The 20,790-nt window shown below is 51.5% G+C and overlaps 1 protein-coding gene across 2 annotated transcripts in view; it reads right to left on the reverse strand.

Moving 5' to 3' along the window:
• Nucleotides 1-2,533: 2,533 nt before the first annotated feature.
• The window catches only part of FUBP3 (far upstream element binding protein 3), a 59,690-nt gene continuing 41,433 nt past the window's right edge, over nucleotides 2,534-20,790 (reverse strand). Inside the window, exons 9-19 of one of the 2 annotated variants that reach the window (XM_025360183.1) lie at nucleotides 20,127-20,231; nucleotides 18,083-18,185; nucleotides 17,222-17,322; nucleotides 14,434-14,575; nucleotides 10,209-10,369; nucleotides 9,366-9,439; nucleotides 8,975-9,055; nucleotides 8,719-8,795; nucleotides 6,218-6,289; nucleotides 4,819-4,946; nucleotides 2,534-3,865 (exon numbers count right to left, since the gene is read on the reverse strand). In XM_025360183.1, coding sequence (XP_025215968.1) covers nucleotides 3,857-3,865; nucleotides 4,819-4,946; nucleotides 6,218-6,289; nucleotides 8,719-8,795; nucleotides 8,975-9,055; nucleotides 9,366-9,439; nucleotides 10,209-10,369; nucleotides 14,434-14,575; nucleotides 17,222-17,322; nucleotides 18,083-18,185; nucleotides 20,127-20,231 — 1,053 coding nt within the window. In that variant the 3' untranslated portion in view covers nucleotides 2,534-3,856. The remainder of the gene's footprint in view (nucleotides 3,866-4,818; nucleotides 4,947-6,217; nucleotides 6,290-8,718; nucleotides 8,796-8,974; nucleotides 9,056-9,365; nucleotides 9,440-10,208; nucleotides 10,370-14,433; nucleotides 14,576-17,221; nucleotides 17,323-18,082; nucleotides 18,186-20,126; nucleotides 20,232-20,790) is intronic. The other variant, XM_025360184.1, reaches the window with a different exon arrangement.

Raw genomic sequence — 20,790 nt, forward strand, 5'->3', positions numbered from 1 at the left:
GTCCTCTGAAGCCCCAGCTGGAATGCAGCATAGAACCTGGCACAGAACTGGCCCCTCCATGCCCGTGTGAATAAAGGCAGGTCTCAGCCTTTGACTCTGAGCCGTCATCTGTGAAATGGGGAGATTAGGCCTTTCTACCTCCCAGGGTGCAGAGACCACCTTGGAAGCAGGTGCCTGGAAAGGGCCAGGACCCCCTTGGTAGATGCTACAGAAACACCTTCAAGACAAAAGACAGGCAAGATGACCATTGTTTCAAGGGTGGTGAGGGTTGTCTCTGCTTCCCCTTCCACCCCACCCAAGACACAGACCCAAGGCCGGCAGCCCCCTGCGGAATTGAGTGTCAAGCCACTTTCTGGCCATTAATCTCTAAGCATCTATCAGGCCCATTTGCTTCAGCCCATCTTAAAAAACCCCAGCTGGGCCCTAGTGGACCAGAAGTGGGGCTGGGAGACAGTGAGGCTGTAGCCAGCTAGAAGCCGCGACTCTGAGGTGACCCACGTTCTCGCAGACCAGGCACTGCACTGTGCCGTCTGTACCCCAGCCGACCCTACTGTGGGGGCTCTGGGACATCATGGCTGGTCACCACTTTCGAGTGACCCTGAAAGATGGTGCCTCCTACCTGATGAGAGGCCAGGGGTACTGACTGAGGCCTGTTGGCTGAGAACTCCTCAACCCCAGCCCAAATTTCTGGGTGGGGCTGGGATCGCCTCAGCAGGGTCCTTGATGAATCCTGAACCTGGGAGGCTGGCAGAGACCCAGTAGGCATGGGCGGTGGCGGGTGGGGGTGGGGCATGCATTCAGAAGACAGACTGGGCAGCCGCCCGCCCCGCCTCCCCGACCCGGACTGCCCTTACAGTGATGACCATGCATCTTTCTTAATGGAACACAACCGCTGAACTTGGTACATTTCAAGCACTTTAGCCTTCCAGTACACCAGACTGCTGATGAAAATCATCTTCCTTGGGCGCCATGTTAATGAGAGGCCAAATTTCATATGCTTGCAAACTTTCCCCCCTGCCTCCTGTGGCACTACACCCCCCTCCCCCCAATAAAAGATTGCATCAGAGAGAGAGAGAGATTTCCATAATTTATAGTATGGGCATTTCACTGGGGACAAGCGCTAATCTGTACTTACCGATACATTTAAGAAAATGCATCCTCCGCAAGCCTGCACCATTTATGACTCTTGGCACAAACCGCAATGCTCAGTCTTCAATTAAGGGACACCTTAGGGTTCATTATCACACAATCGCTCCCTGTGAACCATGCCAAATGCTGTTTTGGCACAGAGCTTGGAAGATGAATTAGAAGGAAGTCTTCTCTGTAATGCCCTCTCCCGAATTCCCATTACCGTCATCAGCGTTTACGCCCTCCTCCCACTCGGCCCCCTCCCCCCACTTTCCAAGTGCCTTTTACTATTCAATTTCTCAACGTCAAACTCGATTCTCTAGAGGTGCAGTTAAAAATGCCACATCTCCTTTTTGTCTTCCGGCTCTCAACAGGCCTGCCATGGCCGCAGATGGGCTGCTCTCCACACCCCTTTTCGGCCTGAAGGAGCCACAGATGCTTTTTTCCCCCTCCCGTCAAGAGCTTGGAGTACAGACAAGCGGCCAGTATTGGCCAGGCACACCCCAGCAAGCCCCGTTCGGGATTGAAACAGGTCCCCGCATCTAAGTAGAGGCGACCCGCACAGAAAGGCTGAGGGCGAAGGCAGGGCCCGCTCAGACATGAAAGCAGACACTGCTCAAAGCCAGTCACCCCAACCAACGGGACACAAGGTAAAAAAAAAAAAAAAAGGCGAAGGCTGGTGTTCTCTATTCCTTAATGCTCTTCCAAGTTGGAGGCCAATACTGTCGCCACGAGTCCTGAGACCACAGGACTGTAACTTAACCCCTCTGGGGAAGGATGCCCCATTTGTTTCTTCATGAAAGGAAGGATAGAATGAGCACGTGTGCTGACGCCTCCTAGCCCTCCTGGCAATCTGGCATCCCATCGTGGGCACAGGGCTGAGAGCGAGAAAGCACCACCACCAGAGCCACAGGTGAGGCTGGGGACAAGGAGGCGGGGGTTGCAGGCAGCAACAGTCAGGGAAACCGCACCACGCCTAGGGCAGCCCACCTACATTTATAGGCGAGTGTGTGTGCATGGGCATGCCGGGAAGGGGAGCGGGCGGAGGGCAAGGGGCTGCCCAGTCAGTCGCAGAAGCCCGCTGACCCGCTGCACACCCTTCAATGCATCTCCCAGCTCCATCTGATGACACTCCCGTACTGACTTCTCATTTAGAGATGCCTGGCTGTGACGGAAGGGGAGCTGAGCCCAACCACGGCACTCAAGTCAAGCTGTCAAATCAAAGCCATTAAAATAAAATTAGCTTAACGAACTAGCTAGACATCTAGGCTGTGCACCAGCGAAGGCGGGCTGACGCAGTGCAAGACGATGGGCGAGGCCCGCAGGAATCCTCTTTCCCTCTCGCACGGCAGCGGGCAGGGGGCAGAGGGACAAACTGGCGAATGGAAGGCAAACAGGCCAGAAAGACTTTGCCCACAAGATGTCTTGTGGAAATTTTATTATATAGAGTGTAAAATGAATTGTCAGTCAAATAAAAAGAACACTTTTTTTCTTAAAAACCACATGCATAACATTTTCCAATTGTCTTTTTTAATAGTTAGACATTTCAAGCATTATAAGAAAAATAAGGAGAAAAAACCAGAAACTGTAACTTCAGTACATTTCAAACGGAATGTCCCTCAGGTCAATTAGAAATGCAAGAAAAAATAGCTTCAATTCCGTTTTTTTTCCTTTAAAAATACATGTTATCTGTACAAGATACACTACAGTAAACACTGGAAATCATATTATCCCTTTTATTAAATCAAAATTATTTAATTCATAATGCGGTTAATACTAATTTATTCATCTAGTTAATCTGACAAAATATTAAGAAAATATTTAAAAGAAAAGAGCAAACAACACCTTGGAATTAAAAATAGTTATAACTACATTTTTATACGGTTTAATGTTCCACAGTGTGTGTTAAAAGTTATATTGAATTTCTTAATATTAAAAATAACAGTATTTATATTTCTGAGAGAATAGAGAAAGGTTTTTTGTTTTGTTTTAAAAACAAGCTTGGAGGTCTTAGATACACAGTTGCGACTGGTAATGGAGACATGAAACAAACGTATGCTAAACACACGAACACATTTTTATATTACCCCTTTAGAACTCTAGAAATTATACAAACCCTACAAAATGCCCCTCCCAACCCCTGTTGGACAGCAATACAATTATCTGTCTCAATTCAGAATTCACATCATTCATTACAATACATAATAGTTCAGTTTTTTAAAAAATGCAATAAAACCAGACAGCCAAGATACAACAAATTAGAAGTAAAACATTAAATGAATTTACACATTTAAGAATACTTAAATACTGCTTTAAAATTTTTAAAAAGAATTTGTTACATACCACCTAAGACTTCCAAGCCACTTTCTGTTGCAACAGAAAAAACTGCAAATAAAAAGGACACAAAACAAAACAAAACCGAAACCATCATGTTGAAATGTCACAGCTCTGAGGCACGTTCTGGTGCCTGACTTTGTAGGTATTGCTCCAAAAAGAATCCCAGAGCTTATACATTTGAAATAACAAAAATAATGAAACAAAAATTATCAGCAATTTTTAGTAACTAATTTTCCCGATTTTTAGAAAAATTCCGTTAATCTAAATATAGTGTTTCACAGAACAAAACAACGGTTCTTCATCAAAAGGTTTGCGAATGTAAAAACCTCTGTTACAAATAGGTTTTCTTTGACAATGATTTTGAGGGGAAGTTGGCCACGAGGACACTGTCCTACTGCTCCTGTGGGCGGAAGGGAAGAGGAATTAGTCTGTGATGGCAGGTTCTCAGGTCTGCGTGCCAGTGAGGAGGTGACAGGCCACCCTCTCCCCTCTGGCGCCATGCCGGCACTGACACACACAGACAGGGCCGTGTCCCAGCACCTCCCCTGGGTCTCGCGTCACGGGAGCTGGGCCAGATAAAACCTCTGCTGAAGAGGTGGTCTTGGGCTTCTCTCTCTGCTAGGGACTCGGGGTAGGGAAGAGCGGACAGTGTGAGCCGCTGTCGCCACCAGCCCTGACACCTGTTTCCCCAGGACCAGACCCAGACGGCCAATTTGGCAGTGAGTGGCCTACCCAGCTGAGTCCAGGGCCAGGAGGTAACTGAAATGTTATCCATGAGGACCTGACTGGCATCAGGTGGGAAATGCGCCCTGTGGGAACATTTGGACGTCTTCCCTTCTTTAATAAGAAATCCGTTTTTGGCCTCTGAACAGAACCCTCTAGGTTGTGCGCAGAAGAGGAAAGCTGGGCTCTGCCCCCAGTGCCCTCTCCCTGCCTCCTGCTGCTGCCCGGGCATGGCTGACGGCCTGGCCACTCCACCCTGCTCGGGAGCAGCCGCTGGAGCGCACCCTCTGCACACGTTCCTTTACAGTCAGGGAAGCTGAGGCTTAGAGGAAGACAGAGACTACTCATTAGCCCTGAGGTCTGGGGCTCGGACTTGAGAAAAGATCAGGCAGTTCCTTGCAGGGGCTGCACCACCAATCCTCCCACTTGGCCTACACTCTTTTTCTCTGGAGCGAGGAGGGACAGAGGGGCTGGAGCCAGGCTCTCAGCAGATGCAGCCTCGCTGAGGAGCTGCGGGGCCCAGAGGCTCCTCCTAGCCCAGTGCTCTCATCCTGGGGTCAGGAAACACAGGCTTGGGAACAGGGGCTTGGGGCTAGGGAGTGGCTGCGGTGCTGGTGATTAGCTACAGACCTGGCTGTGGGCCTGCGCCTGCCCTAACGTCTGTCCATAGAAAGCGACCTGCTGTCTGTAATATTCTGCCCAGGCCATTGTGTAGTCCGGTGGGGAGCTGGCCTGAGGAGCAGCACTGGCGGCGTGACCTGGTTGACAAAGGAGGAAACAGGTTATCGGGAGCAGGGGCGCACTAGGTAGGGCCCTTCCCAAAGGCCCTGGGCATCTGCTCTCCCTCCGGATGGCTGGAAGGCAGGGAGGTCTGGGAGGTGGTGCAGCGAGGCTGGTGCTGCGGGAGTGCTTGCTACAAAAGGCGCGGTTAGCCTTTTGTTGCCCGGCCCCTGCTATGCCTGTGAAGACCAAGTCTCACGGCTGCCTTCTCTCTGCGGAAGCGCGTTCTCTGCATCTGCCTGCCCCTTCAGCTCCTGGGCCCGTGACAGAGACAGAAGGCGGGATTCTGGGTTGGGGGTGGGGGAGAAGGGGAGTGCCTAGCTTGGGTGCCTGTGATAGCGTCCAAATCCTGTAAACAGCTTGAACACAGGCCCAGGTGTGTCTGGGAATCGGGATTTGGGGAAGACTGGGCAGCTGAGCTTACACCAGGTCCCCTGGTGACCGTGACTGAACACCCTCGCCTCCAACCCCTAGAAGGGCCATGAACCCAGCAATGATTCCAACACCAGGGGACCATTTCTCTGGTGGCCTTCAACCCGCTCTCTTCCAACCAGCAAGAAACAGCCTCCAAACACCAGGCACGGGAGATACCGCTTTAAACAAATCCCCAACCCTCCGGTCTAGCAATGGTGGAAATACGCAGAGTCTGGCACTAACTTTAGATGACTCCCCAGAGACCTTTGGCTTGTGGGTCCCTCGCCCTGCTCTGAAGGCTGGTTTCGTTTCTGGTAGTTAGAAAACTGACCTACTTAAGAGGAGAAACGAAGCACCCAGCTTCAATGTCCAGGTAAGGCCTCCTTCCCTGAGTCTCACCACCTTTCCTCATCTGCCCTGAAGCACCGAGACAGAGAACAAGACGCCCGGCTGGTCTGTTTGCTGGCCAGGTGGCACCCAACCCGAATCTTTCCGTCCCTAAGGAGACCAGACGCCAGCTGAGCCCACACTTCCAGGTGCCACGCCTACCTCGAAGTCCTTTGGAGCCCAGCAGGGGGAGAACTAAGAGGAGGGGACGGCAGGCCTGTGCCGGGTCGCAGGGCAGCCTGTGGTCACTAACTGACTATGCCTGGACTCCTGACAGAGAGAAGCAGGCAGGCACAGGGGGGGAGGACGAAGGCAAATAATGAGATCAAGCCACACGGGGAAGGCATTAGGGAAAAAAGAGGTGACAGCAAGCCTTGGACTCTGAAGTCTCCGGGCTAGAGGGGACTGTGCTGCCGGGAGCCACAGGTTAGGAGGGCCGGGCACTCACTCTGTTTTTTGTAATAGTCTTCCCAGGCCTTGCTGTAGCTGGGCTGGCTGCTCTGCGGCTGGCTCTGCTGGCCTGTGCGAAGAACACAAAAGCAGTCAGGCCTTCCGGGCTCCTCACAGCCTCGGCCCCAGCCCGCCAACTGCAGGCCCTGCCCTGCACTCCTCCACCTCGCTCCTGGCCACACACGGTTCCACAGCCCTGCCTAGGAAGGAGGCGGCAGCTGGCAGGGCTGGGAGGGGTGTAACTAAGATCACTGTAAGGGTGGGGCTGGGCAGACCAGCTGCCCCTCACAGGGCAACTAGCAAGGCTAGCCTGACCCTCTTCAGATGGAGACATGAGATGTGGGTCCACAGATGGGGGCTTGAGGGCCACAGCCACTGTTGTTTTGAGGCTCCCCAGTCAGCCTTCCAAAGGACAAACACTCCAGAGGCTGCTGACCACTCTTCGTGTGGCCCTCTGTTCAAGATCTGGGGGCTGTGCCTCTGGACCAGCGGAAGTGGAGGGGCCACGCAGCACAGGGGTGGGCAGCACCAGTGGGCTCCTGGACCCTGTCCAGCCTGAGGCTGTGCTGGGGTAGGGCAGAGGGAAAGGGGATGCATGTGTTGGGGTGGTCCAGCCCTTCTCTTCCATGCAGGACCCTGGGTTCACCGTCTAGGCTGTGGGGCAATGAAGACTGGGAGGGGCAGAGAAACAGCCGGCGCCCGGAAACACAGCCTCAGCACCGCGCCAGGCACAAGACAGGGTTCAAAGACTTGACCACAGCAGTGGGTCAGGACCTTTCCTTCTGCCCAAGCTGGGGCTGGCTCAGGTGTCCACCTGCCAAGGCCCACAAAAGACCCCCTCACTGTCTTGTCTCCTGTGAGGATTGTAGCCTGAAGCAGGCAGGAAGGGCAAACCACTGCAGAGCGCACGCAGCCAAATGCTTTCTCCGCCAGTTCACTTTACTGCAGGCTGAGGAGCAGTGTGGGGAAGCAGCAAGCAGCGGGGGGAAGGAGGTAAGGAGATGCCCCGCTTCCTCCCACAGGGGCAGGGCGAAGGAGGGACACAGGCAGCAAACACTCTTCCCTCTGACACAGAGGGCGCCAGCAAGCAGGACTTCACTGCCAAACAGTATTTCACCAACCCAAACTGGTTCTCAACTGCAAAACCCCGGAATAAACAAATGAGCCAAGCTCAACAACATGAGATGAAGGCTGCCCAAGGGTGGCAAGACCACTGGGCGCCTCCTGCGCTCTCCCTTCCTCAGCCCAACAGGCCTCTGCCAGTTCCACCCACCAGGGGGCCGTTTCCCCTGAAGGCCTCCCAGGCCTCATGTCTCCAGAGTCAATCCTGGCCACCTCGCTGCCTGGAGGATTCTCTCAGACCAGAACAGCACCCAAAGGCCCCGGCACTGTGAGTGCAGCTCCCACCGAGACGTGAGGAGCCAAGGAAAGGAAACAGGGTCAGCACCCATGGTCAAGCATGCAGAAAGAAAAGGAATGGTGGGATCTGGGTGCTGTGTGGGTGCTCACTGCAGTGTTCTATGATGTTTGAAACGTTTCATAATAAGATACTGGGGAAAAAAGGGAAGAAACACAACTATACAATTTCAGAGCATGCAAGTGCTTTAGAATTCAAACCCAAACCCTTGATTTTACATGTGACAGAAGTGGAGCTCCAGAGAAGGCAGGGTGTGCCTAAGGTCACACAGCACTGGCCTCAGGACTCTGTGTAAGGCTAAAGTGGCAGAACCCCAGAAAGGGGGCTCAGGCCCTCCGAGCCAGGCTGTGAGGCGGGGCCTGCGGCCTGGGTGCTGTCAGAATCTGCAGACACTGAAGAAGCCTTTCCAAACACAGGACAGAAATTCCAGATGGGTCAAGAGAACCTGGATCGTACTAAGGTTAAGCGTTCTGCTTTGCTTTGTGAAGGCCATGCCAGAGGAGCTAGACCAGCTCTGAAACCCAACAGTGGCTCCTGAAGCGGCTGTGGGGACAGAGTGGGCGGGGCTTTGATTCCCACCCGGACTTCCTCCTTCACAACCAGTCTCCCCGGAGAGGCGGGACGCAGCAGAGGTCATTCCCTAGCTGTTTGCTTCTGAAAAGTTCAGGAGATGAAAGCCTGAGAGGGGAGAGGAAGGCAGCCAGGAGCCAGCCCCCACAGGGAGTGGAGAAGAAGAGGGGCAGAAGCTGGCTCAACCCACACCCACAGCCCATCCATGCATGGGGAACAAAAGTGACAGAGGCCCAGAGCTCTGAGGAGGACAGGTGGGCCAAGAGGGCCAGCCCAGAGTCCCCAGTCCGCCTGAGGTTTGTGCAGTTTCCCTCTGGGCCTTTCTCTGAGCATGCGCAACCCCCGGGACAGGCCTACAGGAAGCCCCAAGCCCCACCCGGAGGGCTCCTTGTCATTTGGGGAGGGGCATCCTGGGCCTGCGGGCTGAGTTGAGTGGGGGCGTTTTGGCCCCAGGACTTCTGTGGGTCCCAGCCTTTCTGGAGGGCATGCACTCCCCACCCCGAGTCACTTACTTGGGACCTGCTGTGTGGGCTGCTGCCACGCCTGGTAGGTGCTGCCCCAGCCCTGGGTCAGAAAGGCTGGAGGACCACTGTGGATGACAAGAGAGTCACTCGTTCCTATAGAGGGCAAGTCACCCGTCATCTCCCTCTTCACTGCTCACCTCCCTCACCCCAGCCAAGCATCACTGGACCCTTGCCTGTCACAGCAGCAGCCAAGTGATCACCCTAGTCCCGTCTATTCCCAGCTGAGTCACAGCAGGTCACCTACCTCACGGGGGTGCTGTGGGGGTTCCCGTTCACCTTGGCAGCCATGTTTGGGAAGCACCCGGAGCTCCTCGGAGGAAAAGTACTGGGAAAAGGTGAAAGAAACAACAGACTGAGCGCCTCACATGGAGGGCTCGGCCCCTTCCCCCAGCCATAGGGCACTGAGGGGGCGGTCAGGACGGAAGACGCTCTGCCCTCTGGGAGACTCCCATCCCACTGCGGAGGTCAGTGAGTGACAGGCTGGAGGGACCACTGGTGAGACGAAAAGAAATGAGTCCTGCCCACGCCCAGAACTTCAGGCCTTGGCTGGCGCTCCCTAGAAGCAGCTGGAAAGGACAGGGGATCTCTTGGGAGCGAGGGAATTTTCCCGGGCAAGACGGATGCAAAAGACTCACTTTTGATGAGGTGGGGCAGGTGGCTGGCTGAAGGGACTCTGTCCGAAGGCTCCAGGTGCTCCGAGATTGGTCCCCTGTGGGGGCACAGAGGGAGCTCTCACCCGCTGTTGGCTGCACACCTCTGTCCTCTGCCCAGGCCCGCCCCGAGGCAAAGCCCAGCTATTGGGGGGATGGAGTCGAGTGAAGTCAGGACACCTACGCACTCACACTAGCCTTCCTTCCCACAGCAGGCTGCACTGCAGAAATGGCTTCTGCCCTCCAGCGACCAATACCACCACACAGCCAGTCCTGGCACCACCACAACTGCCCTGGTATATCACCCTGGGGGTAGGGACCAACCTGCTTGACTCTCCCGTCAACTTAGGCTGGCCCAAGGCTCTTTCTGCCATTCTACGTCCCCATTGAGGTGAGCAGTGGCCCATCTGTCCTCCATCAACACTCCCTTTCTTTATCTGCCTTGAGGTGCCTGAAACTAAAGCCAGAGTCAATGAAAGCTGCCTGCTGGGCTGGCCGCCAGGGCAATGCCAGCGGAGTCCCGGGGCAGCGCTGGGGGGAGGCTGCTGCCCCAGCTGCTCATCTAAGCCTGCAGGGGAACGGCTCTGGGGCCTCGGCTGCTGCGGCCTTGGTGAGTCCTGCCAGGCTTCCTTCATTGCTTCTGGGCCTGGCTCTGGCACTCCCTGGGTCTCCGACCCTCCTTCGGCAAAGCAGGAGGGGGCTTGCCCTCATGTGATGTGAGAACCCACAGGCACAAGCAGCGCAAGGTTGTGGGAAAAGCTGGTACCTTGGACATCCAAAAGCAAACAGCTATGAGTAAGCCAGGTGGGGGAAGGACCTTGTACGTACGCCAACTTTCTCATCTATGAGCTGCCTGGCCACCTCGATCTGCTGGGGAACCCCCCTGATGGTGAATCTCCGCAGGTTGGGGTCGCTGTTGGGAGGGGGGTTCCTCTGAAGCTCCACGTGCGCCCCTGACTGCTGGTTGATGCTTTTGATGTTCTCACCCCCTGTGGACAGCAGAACACAAACCGAAGAGTAAGCCGCTACTGTGGCAACCCGAGGCTCTGGGCACTTGGCTCCAGAAGAGGACTCGGGGGGATTTTGTGCACGTCGGCACTTGTCCCGACAGTAGAGAAGTACTCTCTCTTTACTCCAAAGTGGTTGTAACTAAACCCAGGGCTCTCTCACCTGCAAAACTAGCTGTTTGGAGTGAAGCTGGACTTCCTCTCAAAGCCAAGCTGAGGCCACAGATGCCATGTGAAACCTCCATGTGGAGGCCGAGTGGCCCAGTGACCAGGTCTGGCTGAGGCCCGTGGGTCTACACCATGGAGCTCACCCCTGGGGGCCAGCTGTGGGGCTCCTGCCCAGCCAGGGATGGCACTGCCCTTCTTAGCACAACAATGGTGAGCCAAGGGCCCTTCTATGACAATGGGGCCTTCAGCCTGGCTGTGGGCAACTGTCTCCATAGGCCAAACAGACCACAGGCCCAAACATGCCTGGAGCCCGCTCGGGCCTTCAGTATCCCACCCTGTCACTTCTCAAGTCCCTGCCTCCTCCATGGGGTGGGCAGGTCTAGCCAGGCAGTGCAAGGATGGGGTGGAGGCCACAGAGACCTGGGTGGAGCAGGGCTAATGAAAATTTAGTTGGTCTCTTTCAAAAACCTGTGAGAGTCTCAGTCTCTTAATGAAATTTGCGTAATAAAAGCTCAAGCAGTGTAACAATAGTTGGATTCTTCTGAAATTCACAGAACTTGCAGATCTGCTCTGCTCAACTCCGTGGGGGATGGAGGGTTGCTAAGAGGAGCCAGAATACAAGGGTAACTTGGAGCACAGAGTTTGGAAAAGCAGAGAAAAAGGTAATCTGCTCCAAAGCTGGTATAGGGCAGCAGTGAGCCCGGTGATCAAAAGCAAAGGCCAGGGGCCAGTGTCGGCCCCTCCTCTGCCCACAGTCAAAACAGGCCCTAAATGCCATGTGCCACCTCACCAAGACACCATCCCCACAATCCACCAAACACTCCCAGCTTCCCTCCACCCACTGCCAGAAAAGCCCTGTCTCAACAGCCTATCAGGCCAGTCGGGAGGGGACGCTAAAGGCAGACACAAGCTGCATCTTGTCAGGACTCTATAGGGGTCAAGGAATGAAGAAGGAGACTTCAGGTGGTCCTTACTGAAGGCAGCGGGGGCAGCCCTTACAGGGGAGAAAAGACGCTGGGAGACATGGCATGCAGATAAGGTCACATGCGAAGAGGTTAAGTTTAGGGTGGTTTTAAATTTAAAAAACCAATAAAATCAAATGTTGTGCTTGTGATTTCCTTAAAGTCCTGCTGGAGATTCAGAAAAGCATCCCTGCATTTTCTATCCCGGCCAGGACCCGCCTGTCTGGGGACACACCAGGCCAACGCCCACAGCTCTGATTTCCTCTGGGCTGGTGCAAGCCCCTCCTAGGCGACCTTTACCTCTGCCCTTTACTCAGAGGCCACGGATTTTATCTTCTCTGCGCCATGAAAAGCAGGATCCAAGGCAATGGTTTTTGGAGAGCAATAAAGAATAGAGACTTGGCCAGGCGCAGTGGCTCACACCTGTAATCCCAGCACTTTGGGAAGCCAAGGCGGGTGGATCACCTGAGGTTGGGAGTTCGAGACCAGCCTGACCAACAGGGAGAAACCCCGTCTCTACTAAACATGCAAAATTAGCTGGGTGTGATGGCACATGCCTGTAATCCAAGCTACTTGGGAGGCTGAGGCAGTAGAATCGCTTTAACCCAGGAGGCGAAGGTTGCGCTGAGCTGAGATCACGACACTGCACTCCAGCTTAGGCAATAAGAGTGAAACTCCATCTCAAAAAAAATAATAATAATAAAATAAAAAAGAATAGAAACTAAAATGGAGACCATTTCCCCAGGCACACCTAAGACTCGAGGGAACCCTACCAGCCTCCACCCAGATCCACTTGGTCTGGAGGCAAAAGCACAAAGACATGAGTGTCTGCGACTGAGAATCCTACGGTCCCCAGACAGCCGAGGCCCCAGCCCTCCCCACTGAGCCCTGGGACCCTCGTCCCCAGGCCTTGGGAACATGCTAATAAGGTGAGGAGGCACCACAAAACCTTGTGGGGCCGGAAGGAGTTAATTTAAGTTCATCTTCTTTCAAAATGAGGTCACTAGCTTGGCACATGGTGGCTGTCTATAGACTCATTCAGCAGCCCGCTCCATTCTTCTACCTGATGGGGGGCAGAAGCGCCCCACCAGTGGCCCCCCGGCTGGACGTGAAATCGTAAAGCAATTAATCAAACCTGCTAAAAGGCCTGGCTGACAAGAGCAGGCTGGCTGTGCTATCTGTCAATGTTGCTGTGTTTATCATGGAAATCCAGCAGGGGCCAGGGAGGCTCTGTGTCTGTCCAGGCCAGAGGCCAAGGAAAGCTGGGCCTGACTGCGTGCGGCTCCTCTCTCCCTTACCCAGGCGCGCCCATCTCGAGGAAAAGAGAGGCCTCACACGGGCCCCGAGGGGGGTGTGTGTGTGTGTGTGACACAGAAAGATCCTCCCATATCTGAGACACTTATTAGGCCTCTTTAGGCTGCTACTCAAGCCTGGGACACAGACCAGTTACTGCTTCGTTCTCATCACTGTTCTCTAGGAATCACTCAGGATGACTCTGTGAAGGACCAACTACAAGGGGCTGCTCTGTGAGCACCAAGGGTTCACTGTGAGAACCTGTCATGGTGAGGCAACAATGCTCGCTTAGGGTTTAGAGACACAAGCAAATGAAAACTTCGCTGACAAAATGGTTTGCAAAAGGCCAAGAAATCTAGATCTAGCTAATCCTCAACCTACAGGCATCAACTAGCTGCAGTCTCACAGCGGTCAGGCTGGCAGTCTGCGCAGTGTGAGACTTCTGGCAGCATCTGGTGCAGCCCGCGATATCCCAAACACTCACCAGCCCACACACCTGTCGGCAGATGAACACAAACCCATACTGTTTCTACCACCTCTGAGTGGTTCAGCATCTAAAAGACAACAGTTTCTTGCATTTTGCAAGCGCATAAAGCCCACAGTGTCCATGAGCTGGGACAAGGGCAGCTCCTGGGACATGAGTGTGGGGGGCTCCCACCTGCCCAGCTCTGGAGGTCTCTGCTGGTGAGGCATCCCCAAGTCCTGCCTATCCAATACGAGTGCCCCTCAGGCAGCTAAGAGGTATTTGGTGATCACAGAAATGTGAGAAACTCTGGAGAGGCGACTGTCCTCTCCACCTGCTATCAAATACCTAATGAAGGCAACTACGAAACCCAGAGACAACGGAGGCCCCGCTGGCCATGAGGCCTGGCTCAGAGCCCCCCGGAAGCCGAGCCCACTGCCACACTGGGAAAGGCCCCACAGCCTCAGCCCAGGTCTCCGTAGCCTTTCTGGGTCCCAGGGCCAGCCAAGATGAACTGCTGCCAATGGCTGAGAAATATGGCTGCTCTCTCCCGGTTCTCAGTGAAGGACAGGAAGGAGCTACAGTAGCCATGAATGAGGGTTTCTTCCTAATGTTCTCCAAAATGCCCAGAAAAAACGAACAAATCAATGTTTATTTCCCTCCACAGAGAGTCCGGGACTCACAGTAAGTATGCAGAAAGGATAAAAACCATTTTCACCTGTTGTGCGGATCAAGACCAAATACTCAAACCTGGTAAGGGAAAGAAGTGACACAGTCGAGAAGGGATTTTCACTGAGGATATTGTCTCAACCATCCCTCTAAGTTCCTTGTCCCTCTAAGCTCCTTCGAGGTGAGTTAATTACCCATCGGTCGACTGACAAAGGCCCCCCACCTTGCACAGGGTATCTTTTCACCAAGCTAAGCTGCCCTCAACAGGCAAGGGGTTTTACTGCTGTCTTCTTCATATTCACAGGAAAAAATTCACTTTGCCCCTCAAAACAGGCCCGTCAGCAGCCTCAGAGAACCATGCCAAGCAGGGTTTCAGCAGCCCCAGCCTGCAGCAGCAAAGGGACTTCACCCAAGGTTCTGGAGGCCCGCTGACCTGCCTTCCCTCAAGCCAAACAGCTGAACGGGGATGTGAAACCCCAGCTGCCTCTTACCTTTGCCTATGACAAGGCCACACTTATCGGCTGGCACCGTGTATGTTATCTCCTGGACGCCACCAGGGGCTCCCACGCTCCAGTCGCCACGGCCACGACCTCTTCCTCTGGCTGCTGCCAGGCCTCCAAAGCCGTCTCTTTCCTGGAAAGATCACAGAGCTCTCGTGACCTCTGCCACTGCCACAGCACCACTGCTCCTCTTCTCCAGGGAGGAGGTTAAGTGACAGGATGCAATCAATGCCACCCATGAGAACCTAGCAGCTTTCCACACTTCCCATTCTGAAGGGCTCTTTCAAGCCAGTATTGACACCAATCACGGGTGTATCCGGGGAGGGCCTGTGCAGACGAACACGCATGGTTACATAAACAGCTCCAATGTACCCAACAGAAACAGGCAGATACAAACTCCAAGGCTGAAGCCCAGCGGCCTTTCTCCCTGGAGCTTTCCTCACTGGGCCCCGATCTACAGGCATCAAGAGCCGGTTTCTCCCCTGCAGCTGAGGCCCCTCTTTTCCATGGCAGACACATACTGGGCCTGTGGGAAGCCAGGTGCGCAGAGCCTGCTGACCCGCCCCGACCGGGCACTGCTGAGCCACAACACCTGGCACTCCAATCAGCAAGAAGGGTAAATGGATTTTATTCAGTTTTAGAAAACTTCTTGGTGGTTGTGCCCCCAAGCAGCAGCAGCAACAGGTTCGAGGGTGACCATTTGGGGCTACTTTAGAAGGGAGGAACAGAGGGAACCGGCCAGGGCCTCCTCCCCATGCGGGGCTGGAGAAGTCTCTGACTCATTCTCCCACTGTTCGCCCAGCAGAGAGAAAAACCTAAATCTACCAGCTGACAGAGGAAGAACCCTTTCATTCAGACGGCAGCAAGTCTCATTCCAGCTGCTGTCCGCTGAGTCATTTAAACTCAGGTGGAGCTGCGGTATTTAAACTCTCTTAAATGTGGAGGGTGAACCTGGTCAACCTAAGAGCTATTTCATGGAAGGGAGACGCTGCAGACTTTTCAAAACACTGAAGAAATGTTGGGCAAAACCTGCTTGTGTTGATTAAGAGTAAACTGAACGTTTACCCAGAATCTAAACCAGCAGCAAGCGGAGACAACTGGAGTGCTCTTCCCCCGCACTCTGCTTTTATGAGACAACTGCCAAGTAAACAAGGCAATTTTAGGAATTTATGTTCACACATGCACACGAGCGCACAGTCAACTTTCTGGGCATGGCACAGATCTCAAGGAAGAGGTTTTCTCCCAAACATCTCACAGCCTCTGCAGCACAAGGTTCATAAACTTTTTTTTTTTTTCTTTTTTGAGAGATTTTTGCTCGTCGCCCAGGCTGGAGTGCAAAGCGGGATCCCGGCTCCCTGCAACCTCTGCCTCCTGGGTTCAAGCGATTCTCCTGCCTCAGCCTCCTGAGTAGCTGAAACTATAGGCATGCGCCACCACACCTGGCTAATTTTGTATTTTTAGTAGGGATGGGTTTCACCATGTTGGTCTTGAACTCCTGACCTCAGGTGATCCATCCGCCTCAGTCTCCTAAAGTGCTAGGGTTACAGGCGTGAGCCACCACGTCCAGCTAATTTTGTATTTTCAGTAGAGACAGGGGTTTCACCATGTTGGTCAGGCTGGTCTCGAACTCCTGACCTCAGGTGATCTGCTTGCCTTGGCCTCCCAAAGTGCTGGGATTACAAGAGTGAGCCACGGCGCCTGGCCAAGGTTCATAAACTCTTGCTACAAAAAAGGATGCCAGAGATCATTTAGAGCAGGGGTGTGCAATCTTTTGCTTCCCTGGGCCACACTGGAAGGCGGCTTGTCCTGGGCCACCCATAAAATACACTAACACTAATCATAGCTGATGAGCTTTAAAAAAAAAAAAAAAAAAATCACACAAAAAATCTCCTAACATTTTAAGAAAGTTTATGAATTTGCGTTGGGCTGCATTCAATGCTGTTCCTGGGCTGCGTGCAGCCCACAGGCTGAACAAGCTTGATTTAGTGGCTGTTTCATAAACTTGTCTAATCCTAAGAATTGCCTGGGTCTCTAGTGAAGACCCAAGACCCTCCCCTGGAAATTCTGATTCAGTAGATCTGGGGTGGGGGCCTACACATTTGTAATTTGAGTAAGAACCACCAGATGGCTCTTAGGGGATCACATGGAGAGCACTGCCTGGCACAAAGCACCCTGAGTCTGCTGCTGGGAACACCAGACCCAGAGGTTCAAAGGCTGCTCCAAGGTCACATGACTGATGCCAGAGCTGGGAGTATAATTTCCAATCTCTTGCTTTATTCTTCCGTTCTGGTCTTTCTCAAATGTGTCCTCAGTCCTACCATCAGTTACAGGGGTTCCTAGCACTGTCACACAGGCTGGCTCACAGTCCAAAGACGTAAATGAAATCAAGTGCATGAAGGCAGCTTTAGGACTTTGGAAGATCCTGAAGTGCTTTCTACCACTAACACTGGATTTCACTAACATAGTTTAACATGAAATACACTTGATTATTTGAAACTTGGCGGCCAGTCTCCACGGTATTTCCCCACTTGGTTTAAATAGCCAGAAACTTACTGTGTAAAGGCAATCTAGATGGTGAGGTCAATAAAGGCAGAATGATAATGAGCAGAAAAAAAACACCAAGAAGACAGGAAAGACGCGGATGTAGAGAAACTGCTGGCTTCCCATAATGTGATGTGAGATGCCTCGGGTGACTGCTCTATGCGCTGCACCGAGAGCCCTGAGTAGCACTTTCCACTTCTGCAGCCCGAACGCTCACACTCCACAGAGCTGGACCCACCTGGGCTGTGAGAATCAGCTCGCTGATGATGTGCGCTGCGTGCTGACACCGATCCGGAGGGCCCATGACCTGGGCAGCTCTTTCTGGACTAATCCCATCATCTGAGGGGCCAGGTGAGAGACGGGATTAGAAAAAAGCCCAACGTTAGAAGGAAACAAAGATTAATCTGATTCCCAATCAATATTCTTACCCGCGGTGCCAAAAGGGGCAACAGGAATACTGCCAGCTCCAGGGACTCTTTGGGAGTGATGTGGTTGATAGGAAAATGTGTGTAATTATATTGTTTCGCATATTTCAGGTCCATGCTCAATTCTTATGCAATTACAGCCATTTAAAAAATATATCATTAAAGAACTGAAACAAAACTTGACTTTAAAAAAGCCAAGGGAGTCAGAGCAGAGCTATGGCAACAGCTTCCAGAGAACAGCCTGCCACGTTTTCCTCCTTTCAGACCACATGGAGCAGTTTGCTCATTAAGGCAAATTTATAAAATTTAAAAATTTGTCCTTTATTCTGAGATGTTTTGTCTTTGTAGTTTTAAATTATCTCCAATAAAATCAAAATTTTATATATATATATTTATTTAAATTTTACCTGGCAAAATCAAAAGCTGACATACTATGCATATAGTCCAAGGAGGGGGGAAAAAAAAAAAAGAAAGGCCTGGATATCAAAGGTGACTGACAGGGATCCAGGGAGGGAAAAGAAGGTTGGGAAAAGAAACTGAGATTGGTAATCTGGTAGCAGAAATGTTGCAAGGACGAGAAAGGTGAACACACATGAACCAATAGCCAAGCCCTTGTTTTGTAAGGTGTTTTATCATCCTTTCAACACTAAGGATTTCTGAATCATCAAACCCACCTGGTTTAAACTGAATCCTCACACCAGCATCATTCTGGATCTTTTTGATCATTTCCCCGTTTCTTCCTATTACAATGCCCACAGCAAACCTAGGCACAGACACCTAGGCAGAGAGAAACCAAACCTCATCAGAACTTTTCACAAACCTGTCTTTTTAAAGGGCACTTTTTTTTCCCTTTTTTTTTTTTTTTTTTTTTTTGAGACTGAGTCTCGCTCTGTTGCCCAGCCTGGAGTGCAGTGGCACAATCTCAGCTCACAGTAGCCTCCGCCTCCCGGGTCCCAATGATTCTCCCACCTCAGCCTCCCGAGTAGCTGAGAAAAAAGGCACAGGCAACTATGCTCGGCTAATTTTTGTATTTTTAGTAGAGATGGGGTTTCACTTTGTTGGCCAGGCTGGTCTTGAACTCCTGACCTCAGGTGATCTGCCCACCTCGGCCTCCCAAAGGGCTGGGATTACAGGCGTGAGCCACCGTGCCTGGCCAGGACACTTTATTTTATTTTTGAGATGCAGTCTCGCTCTGTTGCCCAGGCTGTAGTGGCACGATCTTGGCTCACTGCAATCTCCACCTACCCCAGGTTCAAGCAATTATCCCTGCCTCAGACTCCTGAGTAGCTGGAATTACAGGCACCTGCCACCATGCCCGGCTTATTTTTGTATTTTTTAGTAGAGATGGGGTTTCACCATGTTGGCCAGGCTGATCTTGAATTCCTGACCTCAAGTGATCTGCCTGTCTCAGCCTCCCAAAGTGCTAGAATTATAGGCGCGAGCCACCACGCCCGGCCCAGGACATATTTTAACACACAACTTAGTTTTTATTATAGTGCATTCCTAGAAATGATATAATAAAGGACATTTTTCCCTTTTAGGAATAACACTGTGGTTGAACTGCATTCTTAACTGTTAAATGCATCCAATTTGAGATTTGATCAAAATAGTTATAAAAATGAATAAACCTTATAGATAAAAGATGAAAAATAGTACTTTTGCCTTCCAATAAACACACCATACACACAGTTACCCAGGCTGGATTTGTTACCCAGACTGGATTACAGTGGCGTAACTGTAGCTCACTACAGCCTCGATCTCCTGGGAGGAGTGAGCCTCCCTCCTTAGCCTCTAGAACAATTGGGACTATAGGCATGTACCACACCGGGCTAATTTAAATAATTTTTTTTTGTTTTGGTAGAGATGATGTCTGGCTATATTGCCCAGACAGATCTCAACCTCCCGGCCTCAAGTAGTACTCCTGCCTAAGCCTCTCAAAGCACTGGGATTACAGGCATGAACCACCATGCGTAGCTCTAGTGGTTCTTTAAAGTGTATTTTTTTCCTTCATTTTTCTTTTATTGTGGCTAAAATATACATAATATTTATCACTTAACCACCTGTAAGTACACAATTCAATGACATTACATACATTCACAATGTTGTGTAACCATCACCACTATCCATATCCATTTCATCATCCCCAGCAACTCTGTATCCATTAACCAATGACTCCTCCTTCCCCCAGCATCTGCTAGCTTCTACTGTACTGTCTGCCTCTATGCCTCTGCCTCTTCTAGGTGCCTCAGGTAAGTGGAATCGTACAATATTTGTTCTGTATCCGTCTTATTGCAATGAGCATACTGTTTGTAAGGTTCATCCATGTTGTCGCACACAACAAAATTTCATTTTCTAGGATAGACTCTGACCCCCCTGCAACCTCTTCAATAAATACAGGCTGCTGAGTTTGATAGAATCATGATATACATCACCAAGAAATCCTGAACTTTGGTTTTTACCTGGGCAACTGGTTAACCTCTAAAGCAAAGCTTCAAAACCAAGGGAAACGGCCCCATGCCCTGAAATGCAGGCAGCTCCCCTCACTGCAGGCCGATTCCGTTCCAGTCCACCCTCACACCCACCCTAACAAGTGAGGTAATTCTTAAGGTTTTGAGACAAAACTTAACTAACTTGCTCAAGGTTAAAGAGTTGACAGAAGTGTGACCTACAACTTTAATCCTCATCTCATTTGCCTACTAACCTGTAATTTAAGCATACCTCTATACTGCCTCCTCCCATTCGGGAGTTGAAATCACCACGTACACCCCGAAAGTCAGCTTGGTCTTTTTCTCGGATAATCTCTAGTACCATTTCTCTTGCTTGCTGCATAAACACAAACAAAAAGCATTATGAGAAAAAATTCCTGAAAAAAGATACACCACCAGGTGAAATTTCAAGATCAAACCCTCTTAACTTGGGGTTTAGAGGCACTCAGCTTTAGGACAATTCGCTTACTGCTTACGGGACATGTAGGGATGCATGTATCAAATTGGAAGTGATGTGTCCAAATGTCCACACAGGTAAGGGTCCACCTTCTATAAAAAGCCTCAGTTGGGTGAGCACATCTGCGTGTGGTCAGAAATGGATTCCTATCACCCCTAGGTGTTTTTAAATTTTTAAATCTTTTTCTTTCTGATCAATACAGTGGATTGACCTAGGTGTTTCTTGATGCCATTTCTTTCTAGCAGGAAGGGGTGTCTAAGACGCCCACTGAGGGCAGGTCCACGAGACAGAGAACTCTGCCAAGGCTTTACATCACAGAGGCACTGCAGTAAGTTAAAAAGAAAAGGCTGAAAGCCAAATACATTGCTTTAAACAAACAAACAAACAACAACAACAAAAGGGCAAGCCTATCTTATTTCTATAATCTCCTGGTGAGACT

Source organism: Theropithecus gelada, chromosome 15 (assembly GCF_003255815.1).
Source record: "Theropithecus gelada isolate Dixy chromosome 15, Tgel_1.0, whole genome shotgun sequence".
In the NCBI taxonomy this organism is placed as follows: domain Eukaryota; kingdom Metazoa; phylum Chordata; class Mammalia; order Primates; family Cercopithecidae; genus Theropithecus; species Theropithecus gelada.